General features: G+C 46.4%; 1 protein-coding gene and 1 long non-coding RNA gene across 3 annotated transcripts in view; one reads left to right on the plus strand and one right to left on the minus strand.

Moving 5' to 3' along the window:
* LOC138268595 (uncharacterized) overlaps positions 1–12,732 on the minus strand; it is a 227,632-nt gene that overhangs the window by 153,708 nt on the left and 61,192 nt on the right. The window lies entirely within an intron of this gene.
* Positions 1–12,732, plus strand: part of DEF8 (differentially expressed in FDCP 8 homolog) — a 155,313-nt gene that overhangs the window by 83,761 nt on the left and 58,820 nt on the right. For both annotated transcript variants that reach the window (XM_069218409.1, XM_069218410.1), the window contains exons 8-9: positions 2,292–2,405; positions 5,156–5,236. In XM_069218409.1, the coding sequence (XP_069074510.1) occupies positions 2,292–2,405; positions 5,156–5,236 (195 nt within the window). The remainder of the gene's footprint in view (positions 1–2,291; positions 2,406–5,155; positions 5,237–12,732) is intronic.

The following is a 12,732-nucleotide window of genomic DNA, read 5'->3' on the forward strand; positions in this document are numbered from 1 at the left end:
TCGGATCGCCTATTGGTTTCCTCTGAAGTTAAAATATATTTTCAATTGAGTCAATTTGTTTGAGCTTTAGCTAAGTTGAGCAGATAAGTTAAAGCAATCCTATAAACACAACAATGCGATTCTGTTTGTAAAATAAAATGCAGTGACTCGAGGTATGGTGAGGCGAGCTGCTGGCAAGATATGCCTGTTGCCAAACATTTCCTTTGGCTCAGGCAAGAGTCACTGAATCTGATGATGTTCAGATGTAAAAGGAACCAAAGCTACTTCTCTAAAGTGAAGAGTCCATCTAAGTGTGACGTGGGCAGGGATCATCAGCAACGGTTCACTTTCCTCCCATTAATCATGGAGATTTAAGATGGCAGAGTCCGGCATCTGATGTTTGAGCCTGGGTCCCAGCTGTGGTGAGAGGCTGTTAGTGCAAGTAGATCGATTGGGGAAGAGAGGAGAAGTGGGACTTTGGAAGAGGCTATGCATGTACGGTGTGATCACAATCTCTATTGATCATGGAAGCTGGGTTGGAAGCATCTGTGACTGGGGATGTTGTCATTCACCCATAGCTTATTCAAAGGGGTTTCGATCCTATCCTTGTCTAGTACTGACAGCCCTGGACGGTACTGAGTTGTGTTGAGGACAAAAGGGCTAAATAGTGTGAGGAGTTATTAGACCCTGTTTCAAGATTATCTTGGAGTTGTACTTTACCATGAGACCGCATTCTGGGGAGGGTGTGTGTATGAGCCATTATTGTCAGATGGTGCAACTAGGGATGACATGCTGAATCTCTTGAGGAGGGAAATGACATTGATAGGTCCCGCGAAAGCTTCCATCAAAAAATAGATGCAAAGGAAATCAGAATGTCCATGACTTTCAGTTCACCTGAGGGAATGTGTTCAATGTTTACTGGTGTGAAGTAAGTCAGACATTGGGGAAGTAAATGTATACATTGCAGGCACAGTTAACCACACATCAGGAGACTGCTTCAAGATTTTTAGAGATGTATGGTCACCTCTGTAACCAGCCCTGAGGATAAGCTGGAGATACTGGAGACTGCCAGAACAGTGGGAAACATTTCGTTGATAAGCTGGACAGAGACAGCACCTCAGCTGCAGAAGTTTTTGAAGCTTTTGTAAGGAGTGGAGGTTTTTTGTAGGTGGACTGTTGTCATGACTTAAGAGACAGATGATTTGTTTGCCCACGAACAGCTGAGAGATTAGGTGGAAAAAGCTAGGCCATAGTACTGCACACACTGCATGAAGACTACAGCAAGGCCTGGTCAAGAGATGGTGGAAACCTATAAAACAGTTCATCACATGCTAAACTCAAGCTAGCAATCCTGTACCTGGCAAAGCCATCATGCCAACCTAGATTTTGGTGTTGGAGACATCAAAGACTAGCCAGTGCGTGTTAATAACAGAATACAGCCATCTACACATTTCAGCGTGAATAAGAGTTATTATAAACTAAAACCCTTACGTTCGGAATTACGCATTACGCTGTAACGATATCCTCTTGTTCAAGGCAACGAGATGATGTATAAAATAATATTTAGGCCCAGAATTGTATACAAAAACTGTTGTAAAATATATAACTTAGAGGAATAAGCTGATTGCGTCACCGAAGTCATGAAGAATAGAATGATTACAGATATAAAACTTATTTTGCCACCTTTTAACTGAAATAGATTCAGGTATGCACAACTCTGCTCTTACAAATGGCTCACAGCTTGATACTCTATTGTAGCAGGAAGGAACATTATACCAAGACCTGGTCAGTAACAATGTGTTTGTGGAAGTAGTGTTTGTATCCTGTATAGAATTGCAGGCAGCCCTCCCTTTGTCCTGGTGAAAATACAGGATTGCATTTCCGGGTAATCAAGAAAAACATCACCTGGCCGACAGGGTACTTGGACATTTTGCATAATTTGCCTTCAAGTGACTCAAGTTTAAATATTCCTAAAATACCTAAATGAAAATCTATGGGCCAAACCTGATCTGCTCGTTTCAGCGGTGGAATATATTGTAGCATCATGTGACCACGTGGGGTGGTACTACGCGGTCTAAATAAGTGTTATTACAGGTAAATACCTTTTTATTTCCATCCTTGACACCCATCTGTTGCAACAGCATGTATCTGTGTTTGTACTTGCTCTCAGTGCCCTGGTTTTATTACATTGTTTTTTAGATGTGTCTTGTTTTTCTACTCTTTAGTGCTTCATGCACAAATGTTCTGTTTCCTCTGGTCTGTCTGTTTTATCAGTTTATATTTTTTGTCTCCATCCCACCGCCTGGTACCAGGTATCTCGCTGCAGTATGCGGTATCTCTCACTGATGGTGGCGAGGCCAGTCTTAAAGCTCCGGGAAACAAACCCCCTCCTTTTTAACCACGTAGAAGAGCTGGTGGAGATCCGGGTGAGTACTCGGACTTACCATGCAGAACACTTAATTATTTATGAAAAATAATTGATTCCCATCAGTTGGGATGGGCGCACCTGGAAATATGGGGTGGGTATGAAATGAACGATGAAGTAAAGTTATGAGAGAAGGGAGGATGCATGAAACTGGTTATCGAGAGTATCTCAATTAAATATTGGCCAAAAGGAAACAGGGGACCAGTCTCCCGTTCCCTCTTCTCCTTGGTCTTTTTCAAGACATCCTCACTCCACATTTACACTCTGCTGACAGACTTTGCCCGAAAGCTCGTTCAGCCATAAATAACTGAAAGGCTTCTTTCCTCCCAAGCACATACGTTTTCAAGCTTTAGAGTTAGATTTCCCCAAATATACTTTCTGGGAGTAATATAGTAATATAGCCTAAGCGAGGGCTGCCCAATCTAGGTCCATGACATATTTGAGGGATAACCGGAAAATTAATTTCATTATTTGTAATTAAATATATTTTATTTGGAAATAGAGAAAATTAGGCGTGCATCCAGCCTTTCTGGACTTATGTTGCACATCTCTGCTGTAATGGTAGGAAGCAACTTGGAGTCGTCGCATTTTCAGTTCTAAAATCTTACTGCGCAGATTTCTCAAGGACCCGTAGGCCCCGCTCAGCTCTCATTTGCCACCTTTTGATAAAATTCCTCACGTATCTCTGATGTTCGCGTGGTCTTGTTCACTGGTGAGCAGGAGGCACACCATACCTCTGTTCCAGGTAACAACAGAAGGTGGGTGAGTCTACAAGTCAATGCTGCACACTGCATTCTCATATTTCAGCTCTCAGTATCCTCTCAGCACTACAGGTGATTGAACAAGCATGGACCATCTTAATGTTTAGACATCCACAGTGTCAGGCAGGCTTGGAGCTCACTCCAGTAGAAGGGAAGGGTGAGAGGGTATTCCTGTTACCAACCTGCGTCTGCTCTCTTGAAATACTGCCGAGGCAAATTGCACCTTTTATCTGCTGGACGCCATGTTTGGTCTGTTATGTATTCATCCCACAGTGCAGTGAAGCATAGGTGCTGTTTATTAATTCAGGTGTTTTTTCATAGTTTGCAGCTTGTCAGGGACACGACTTACTAGGTACATATCATTATGTGTAACCAGCTAGCACAGCCGAATACAAATATACGTAATAATTTCCCACCGTCACAAAATGGAGAGAGCCTACTGGGAGCCATGAAGCAGTTTTAAAGCCATTGGTTGCACTGCCAGGCAGTGAAGACTGGAAACCTAAAGCATCACCTCTTGTAAACATAAATCGGTGGATGCCTTAATTTCTTAAATGCCTAACCCTGGAACCCTGGTATACCACTCAGATAGCCGCTGTCACACTTGAAGGGCCAAGCTTTTTTTTTTTTTGGTCACATCACTTGAAGAGTTATTGGGATAGTTGAAGAGCTCAGTGGCCAGTCGCAAAGGTAGCCACTCTGCCACAGTGGATCAATGCTAGCCAAAAGTGCTTTTTTAATATATACTATGAACGAACTAGCAATGCAGAATATCAGAAAATCTGTAAATAAAATAGTCCCCATTCAAGAATCTTTAAGGTTCAGCTGCTCCTTATATTAGATCTGAAGTTTCCTTATAAAGTATCTGGATGCTACATTTATACCAAACAGTTAAGAACTAGAAATGTTATCATGAATGTTTGATCATAATGAAAAAATCATAAAGGTACTATTGTGCAGTGATCCGTAACACAACAAAGCTTCAGAATGGCCAAGATGCTTCATACACCTCTTGTATTGAGGACAGTATCACTGTGGAGCTGGGCATTCGTTAGTGGTCAGATCGGGGCTCTTTCCGAGTTCCTCTGAAGCCATTAAGTTCTTGACTGGATTTCTTGAAAGTCTGATAAAGTCTTCCTCGTGTTCAGGGGCTTAGAATTAGATTTGTTTAAACATCTTATGCAGCCGCGTTACCTCACTTCAACATGTTTGCATTATGTTGGGGCAGTTTTTGGATGAGCTTTCCTCTATTTCTTAGTGTGGAATAGGGCTCAGATAAAGTCATTTCTTTGGTTCTCAAACCGTCTGCATCTTGTATAGACCTACAGAGGCAATGGGGGTGAAGAGCTTCTGCATTGCTGCACTTTGGGGTTCCCTGCCTTTAGACCCTCGGTAAGGCAGCCTTTTCTATGTTTACGACCACACTTTGGCTGATGTAGTCCATCAGTTGTTAATGGGCACCTTGACTCTGGTCACAGCACCGTCAGTTGCCCATCAGACAACACCTCAATGTCACAAGCGAGTCCACAATGGTTAGGTAGTAACTTCAGGATCTGAATGTGTCCATGGTCTCAGTGATTAATCCTGAGCATTCCCTTCACCGCTAGACTGCCCACTGAAGGACTAAATCTTCACCTGGAATCCATCGTAAGCACCATATCTGCCTGGCCTGTTAACTCTTATGTAGGCTCAAGCTTTTTTATCTTCCCCCTCTTCCCCCAGGGTTCTGCCTCCCCAAAAGGCAAAGCTAAAAATGCTCTAGGAAAGAAACGTAATAAGATTTGATTCACTTTGCTTTAAATAATGAAACTCTAAATTTGTATTTCTAGTGACTGGACCAGTGCGTGTCACTTCCTTTCTGTCCAGTGCAGGTGCTCAGTATAAGTTTGTGCACCTGTAAAAGTTGAATGCAACCTGCACCTCAGTATTTATTGGTGCCTGTAGTCTTATTTATGATCAAATATTGGGTAGTGTTGTTTTTTTTCTCCAGAAACTGCGACAGGATATTCTGCTGATGAAGCCATATTTCATCACCTGCAAAGAGGCCATGGAAGCACGTCTGCTGCTGCAGGTATGGACTGAAAATACACAAACCTTCGGGAGGAGGTAGCGAAAGGAGGTTGACCGAACATATTTAGCTTTGTTTGTGTGCTAGTAAGCGGTGTAGTAGTAAGGAGTGAAAAAAAGATGTTAATAGGTCCCTGCATTCGCATACAGCAAGGTGTGACATGTGAAACATAACTTATCAACAGCAGAATTGATTTGAAGTCCACATTATTTGTCAGCAGAGGGCTGAGACTGAAGAAGTGATGTGACCTCAAGGCAAAGAGCTTCTTCAAATGTGTTGTTCAAAAGTAGGTCCAATTCCTATATTACAGTTGTTGTGGAGTGTTTGGAAATGCGTTGTACGGAAATGAGTAAAGCCTGTAAGTCTGGTGGAGATGGGCTACCTGTAATGTTGAGGACCTTGAAAAGTCCGTACTCGGTATACAAACAGACAGCTGTGGCAAGTACCCCTGCACACCAAGCTCACTCCCAAATTGATCAAATATCAATATGGTTGAAAATCCATGAAACTCAACTAAACGTTTCGACCTACTTCAATACCACAATAGCCTTGCCTGATTTGTACTGAAACCGGGTTTGCACTCTATTCATAATACACAAGTAAGTGATACACGCCTTATAAAATATATTAGTCTTAAGCTTCAGTTCTTCATATTGAAATGCTTCTTTTTATTTCCATACTTGAGTTTATTTCACAGTTGTCTTCATTAAAACAAAATCAGCCCGGCCAATATGTTTTGCTCCCAAAGTGGATCTTTTTCAGGGCAGTCATGTCATTGTTTTCATGTTCATCATTTGCTGCAACCCAACCAACCTTCATTTGAATAAAATTTAAGAGCACAATCAATGGTAAACTGATTATTTGAACATTCATGTGTGTGGAATAGGTAGTGCTAGAAGTTGGATTGGTACTGGCTCTGGTATGCAGTCATATTTAAGTGACTGGTATCCAGTACGGAGACCCTATTTGGTGTCTACGAACGTTTATTCAAATATGATAAGATTGACTGCACCTGTAGCCATTGAAATTCGTAAAGCGTCACAGCCTTTTCCAGGGCATAAAGCATTATGCAAGTGTTGCAATACAAAACACTAGCTTTTTCCAGAATTGTAGCCTCATCCCCATCATATGTTCAGCTGGCCGTTACTAAGCATCCCAACCACTTTAGTTATGGCGGATCATTAAAAGACAGCCTGGAGTTCATTATTGCACCAAAATGTTATGCACTTACGTTCAGACTGCACCTTTGGGTAGGGCTTGCCCAGGCTTCAGGGCAACAGTGTTAATTAGGAGCTCTTGCGCAGTCTTGATTTCAAGTCTGACATTCAATTGGCAAGTTGAGATGGAATTCTTCACTAGCAGCTTAGTGTGTGCTGAGGCAGTGGTACCCTACTAGGATTCCTCCATGCCCCAGGTTCCACTGAAGGCCAACATCTGCACTGAGGGCTGGAGCCACTGTAATGGACAAGTTGGTGGCTTCCACTTGAATGACTCGGGTAAAGAAGGCTACAGTTGTGCATAACGTTAGTGGCAGATTCAGTATGAATCACAAGGCGTTCATAAGCCTCATGGTTGTACAGAATTCCAGGGATGTCCTCCCAAAGACAATAAGATGGTGACCACAATTGTTGGAGAGGCAGCCATTTGGGGAGGATTGAAGAGGCTCCTTTCAGTGAACTGGTCATGCCTACCCTCTATTATAGTAAGCATCTTTCAGGCCATCCCACATGAGGCATCCCGTGGACACAATGGGTGAGGCAGAGATGCCCCTCTCAATGACACCAAGCAGCTACCAGCAAAGAGGAGCTCTTTGTTTCATACAGCCAGCCATTATTAGGTTCCCAAGTAGAAAATCCTGATGGCTGTAGAAAATTGAGGACCTGTCTCTTACAAGTTCAAGACTCCGATTATGCAAGTATTAGCAATCCTGCAGAGTACATTGTGCTGCATTGAAAACAGGATAGTGGTTGGCAGGGTGTACGATGTTTGGCACCACATCTAAACTACGGGGTCGGAATGCGGAGACAGCTCCCTATACTACTTCATTCAGATCCTTTATTCAGGGAGGCAGTTTTCTTGAGATATAGATTTAGTGTTGTGAAGCAAATTTTAAACAGTGTTGCGTTTTTCTTGTATTTTCTTGCAGGCAATGTTGTGCTGGTTGTTTTTACTACCTGCCTTGGTTGGTTTGAAATTAACAAAAAGATTTAAAAATAAAAGCGCTCCCTCAAACATTCCTTTTTGGATATCAGAGGAAGCTGGGTGTGCTTCATAGACAGTAGGACACATGCTTCTTTATTGCTTATAACCAAGAAACACTGGAAGTTTTCTTTGTGCTTTGTGGAAAACAACCAACTCTTCCAATATAAGATTCTTTGCTTTGACACAAAGCATGTTCTAGGAGCTGCCTCTGAGTGCAGAGCAGTAGAAGTTGCTCTCCTAAAGGAAAATATATTGTCTCTTTCCTGGAAGTCTTGATTTTCAATTCAGATCAGGTTCTTCAAAGTTTTCCCAGAGTCCTACAATTCATTCAGAACCTAGGCTGCACATGAATAGTGACAAGTCAACAAATTTCTGAGTGTGGAGGACACAATATCTAGGAGCCTTGTTGTACAAAACAAAGTCAAGATGTGCATCCTACTAGGAGAGAGGTTCTTTTATCCATTAGAAATGCTTCTGGATTCATCCCGTTCGTCAAGAGCAGTGAGGCAAACTTTATCCCTCCCCTGTACCCAACATTTTCATCGTCCCTCATGCACAACTGCACATGTGTCCTCTTCAAAAATATCTGGAAGCCCTGTAATTCCAAATAACATAACCCCCGGAAGGCAAGGCAGTGCTATCTCTACCAACTCTACAATATATTTCACTTATGGTGCAGAAAGAGCAACATGATTGGGGGCCTTTTCAGAACAAGCAACAGATGATACAATGACAAGGTGGAGAGCACACATGGACACTTGACAATCTAAGATGCTTGATCAGAGAATGAGAAGACTTACCATATCAACATGTTGTAAATGAAGGCAGGTTAGGGAGGAGCCAAGATGGCGGCCGGGACGGTCGCTTGATCCGAGCGCTCCGTTCCCGGCCACTTCGGGATATCCTGGCAGGCGCCCCCCCAGCGGCCTGACAGGGACGGCCGGGACGGCGGCGCGGCTGGGGGAGACCGGGGCATTCAGCTCGCGCTGCGAGCGCGCTCCGGACCCCGCGGGGCGAGTCTGGGACTCGTCGGCCCGCGCCGAGAGAGGTGAGAGGCGGGGGGAGCTGCGGCTGCGGGCCCGGTCGCGATTTCACCGGGCGCGGCCGCTGCCTGCCTCCCCGCCTGCTTGAGACTGGGAGAGCAGGGGAGGCGCGTCCGGCGGAGGATTGTGCAGTCTTGCACTGCCGGGCGCCCTGGGACTCCGTCTTCAGGAGCTTGGGCGCCATCTTTGATCTCGGCGTCCGGCGCGGAGAAGGGCGGCAGAGGAGCAGTGAGGAGGCCCGGCGGGGCAGACGCGGAGCGGCGGCGGCTCAGCAGGCAGCGGGGAGTCCAGGACCAGAAACTTGGTGTATCTGAATAAAAAAAAAAAAAAAAAAAAGAATTAAAATATTAATAAGGCGAGGAGGGCGCCCACGAGTAGGGGAACACCAAACTTCGCGGAGGGGGTAAACCTAGGGAGCGGCCCCCCCCCCTCACTCCACCGCTCCACCCACGCAACTGGGCAAGACAGAAGCGCACTGCGTGCTCCTGGGAGCACAGCTTATCCACCACAGGCAGAATGGACGGCTGGGCTGGACTGTAGATGCGTGGACTGTTCTGGACTTTCTAGCAGTGGGTCCCTGCCACAAGGGTTCCTAGCTGCACAAGGCATATTCGCAGCACCCCGCGAGCGCCCCAACCTGGGACCTTTCCCGTGCCTCGGCACCTCACCCAGCCGTCCAGCAATTCTCCCCTCTATCTGAGGGAAACCTCTGACACCAAGCCCCGCCGCCACACAAGAAGAAACAAGCGCTCTTCCCCAAGGACAGTATCCCCTACACATTCCGACACGCCTGGCGGACAGCCCCATGGGAACGCTGAGTTAGACCTTTGAACTTATCAATGACTGCAGTATTTGTCACTGAACACACAGGCCAAAATTAGCCGAATCAGGACTGGATGCTTCTTTGCTCTACTGTCTAATCGCAAGCACATCAGTGCGAAACCCCTGCGGATTGGGAGGCACCCCCCTGACAGCCAAAATGGCCGGGAGAGCCAAGTCAATCAAGAACCCAGATCGAACAACCCAAGCGATAACGCCAACAGATCAACAACTTGGCCCATCCTTACAATCTCTGGAAAACACACTTCTAGCGCATTCAGCCCAGTTCGAGAAAGTATTGCAGGCAATACTGGACACTAAGTCATCACTGGAGGGCAGAATTGACGCAGTCGTGCAAGACCTGAACCTCCTGCGAGTGGATCATCGCAGCCTAGCCGAAAAAGCAAAAACAACTGAAGCTGAGATAGCTGAACTAACCCCAATAGTGCAAGGGAATCAAAAACAAAGTCAGCGCATGGATGAAGAGCTGAAGATACTCTGGAGAAGATCCGAGGAAATGGAGAGCAGGGCGCGCCGAAATAACGTGAGATTTCTGGGATTCCCGGAAAGTATGCGTCAACCGGAATCAGCAATTTCCCTAGAGCAGTGGCTAATTAAAGAGGTGTTAAGTGGGGCTCCATCCAAGTTTTTCTCAGTTGAAAGGGCTTACAGAGTTCCGGGCAGGTCTCCGGCCCCTGGCCAGCCCCCCAGACCATTGATTGCCAGGTTCTTAAACTACAGAGATCGAGATGCAATATTGCAACAATTCCGCAATAAGGGCCCGTTCAAGTATGAAGACTCGAACATCAATGCTTACCCTGACTTCACGCAAGAGGTGCAGAATCGGCGTAATTCTTTTGTTAAAATCAAGCAACGCTTACGAGAACAGAACATAAAATATGCCCTGCTCTTCCCAGCCAAGTTGAGAGTAGTGATGGAGGACCGTACCCATATATTCACCAGTACCGAGGACGCCTGGACATGGCTCCATGCCAAGGGCCTTGCACACCCCCGAGAAGACGCAGATGAGGACGAGAAATGGGGGAGATCCACTGCAGGGACGAGATCCAAACGGCGTACCAGAGGCCAGCCCAATGTCCGGCAAGCAGCAGAGGAAAGAGCAAAAGTGCTTAAAGAGACGCCACTACACATGCAAAGCAGCAATATAACTCCCGGTGGGCTTGTGGAGCTGGAACTGGATTCAGACACAGCCAGCTCCGTATCCACAGTAACTGGAGAACCAGGTGGGCCGAAGGTCACTCCGAGATCTGCGGACGATCTATAAACTAGTCGCTCAGATCCAGAGTGAACACTAGGGATGGCGCTCGTACCAGGAAAACCTGCAGAGACTCCACGACACTGCCGAGTTGCGGGGACAGAACGCTTCCAACAATATACATCTTTGATATAAACACTAAGCTAAGTGACTTGGGGCACTAACAGGTGGCAAGAGGCGGGCGGGTGGGGCCAGAAGGAACGGAAACATGCCAAGGGGGGGCGCCTGAGTATATTGGCAGATTTGGGGCCTGGTTGCGGCGTTGGGGGGTGGTGTTGGACCGTCCCGGGGGTGGTGGGTGTGCCGCCTGCCGTGTTGCGGGTCCATTATATCCTGTGGAACTCGTGGTGCGGTGGGTGGTGTGTCCGTCACTTTTGGGGCGGTTTGGCGCCGTCCTCCGGGGTTGTGGTCGGGCCCTTAGTCTGCGGCATGATGTGAGCCCCTTACAAGAGCCGCATCTGTAAGATATGAGAATCCCACTAAGTAAATCCAACTGGATAAAAGTTATGTTACGCATTTTTAAGTTTTGTAGTTTCATAGTAGTTGTAAGTAGCATAGGGGGTTTAACCAGGGGGGTGGGGGTTAGTAGTTTAGTAGAAATGCAGCGATCGGAATCACTTAATGCACTAAAGATGGACCTGCACCCGTTATATCTAAATGTTAGCAGCAGAAAGGCAGAGACCAGATGGGCCAACATTAAAACCCAGGCTCATGTCACAGCAACATATCCCCTGCACCCTATAAGATGTCTTCTAGAAGCAACATGGGGAACCAGTATATTATACTAACATGGAATGTCAGGGGCCTAGGGACCCCGAACAAACGGGCTAGAGTGCATGCTCGACTTAAGAGACTAGGAGTGCATATTGCTATTCTGCAAGAGACACATATGCTGGAGGGGGATCTACGAGACATGCGAGTGAAGTGGGGGGGCCAGCTGATTGGCACAACATATTCGACCTTCGCGAGAGGGGTGCTGATCTGGATAGCAGCGGGAGTTCCATTCCTCTTGTCAACACATAAGATAGACCAGGGAGGGAGGTACGTAGTAATGGAGGGCAGATTAGATGGTAGACAAATGGCTGTGGTCGGGGTATACGCCCCAAACAGCGGCACCATAGGCTTTCTCACCACTCTCACCCCAACGTTGCTGACCAACCCCATACCCCTTGCCATCTGGGGTGGGGATTTTAACAGTACCCCAGTGGCAGCATTAGATAGAACTAGCGCCCACCAGAGCGCATCACCTAATAGGAAGCTCGTAAGTCCCCTGCAAGAATGGGCAAATGTTATGGGCCTATATGATGTATGGCGGTTAGGCCATCCAGAGCAAAAAGAATATTCATTTTATTCGGTCCCACACAATACCCACACTAGAATTGACATAATATGGGGCACTCGCGAAATAGGGGCGCTGATAACTGAATCCGAATATTTGGCAAAGACAGTCTCGGACCATGCGCCACTGCGGGTAACCCTGAATTGGGGCAGGGCACGTCAGGTAATACCCACTTGGAGATTCCAGGCGGAAGCTCTACAGGACCAAGCATTCGCTACATCACTGGGGGAAACTATAGGCCAATATTGGGAAATAAACGCTATGTCTGCAACAACCCGGGCGATAGAATGGGATGCCCACAAAGTAGTGGCCCGCGGAGTATGTATGTCCACTACGTGGGGAGTGAGACGCTCCTTACAGGCGGAAATTAGCAAACTTGAGAAGGAGCTGCGGGATGTGGAAAAAGCGGTAGCACGGGGGGAAATTACCAGTATTGCCCTGAAAGAAAAGCGCTTAAAATATAATGAGGCAGATAGCAGGCTCCGCTGCCACGACTATAAATATTACTTAACCAGGTTGCAAACGGAAGGAGATAGATCAAGCAGAATGCTAGCGTGGCTACTACGTGAGGATAGACAGCAGGCCCCGATAGGGGCCATCCGGGCGGGCGCGCAAGAAATGGCTACTACACAAGCAGAAATAAACGAGGTGTTTAGGAATTATTACTCTAACCTATACACTAAACGTACTGCGTGCACGGCTACACAACTAGAGGCCTTTCTGGCGGACTCCTTCCTACCCCAGCTACCACAACCAGATAGAGATGGAATTGAAACCCCTATAACAATAGCAGAAATAGAACTAGCCCTTGCACAGCTAC

Source organism: Pleurodeles waltl, chromosome 12, assembly GCF_031143425.1.
Source record: "Pleurodeles waltl isolate 20211129_DDA chromosome 12, aPleWal1.hap1.20221129, whole genome shotgun sequence".
Classification (NCBI taxonomy): domain Eukaryota; kingdom Metazoa; phylum Chordata; class Amphibia; order Caudata; family Salamandridae; genus Pleurodeles; species Pleurodeles waltl.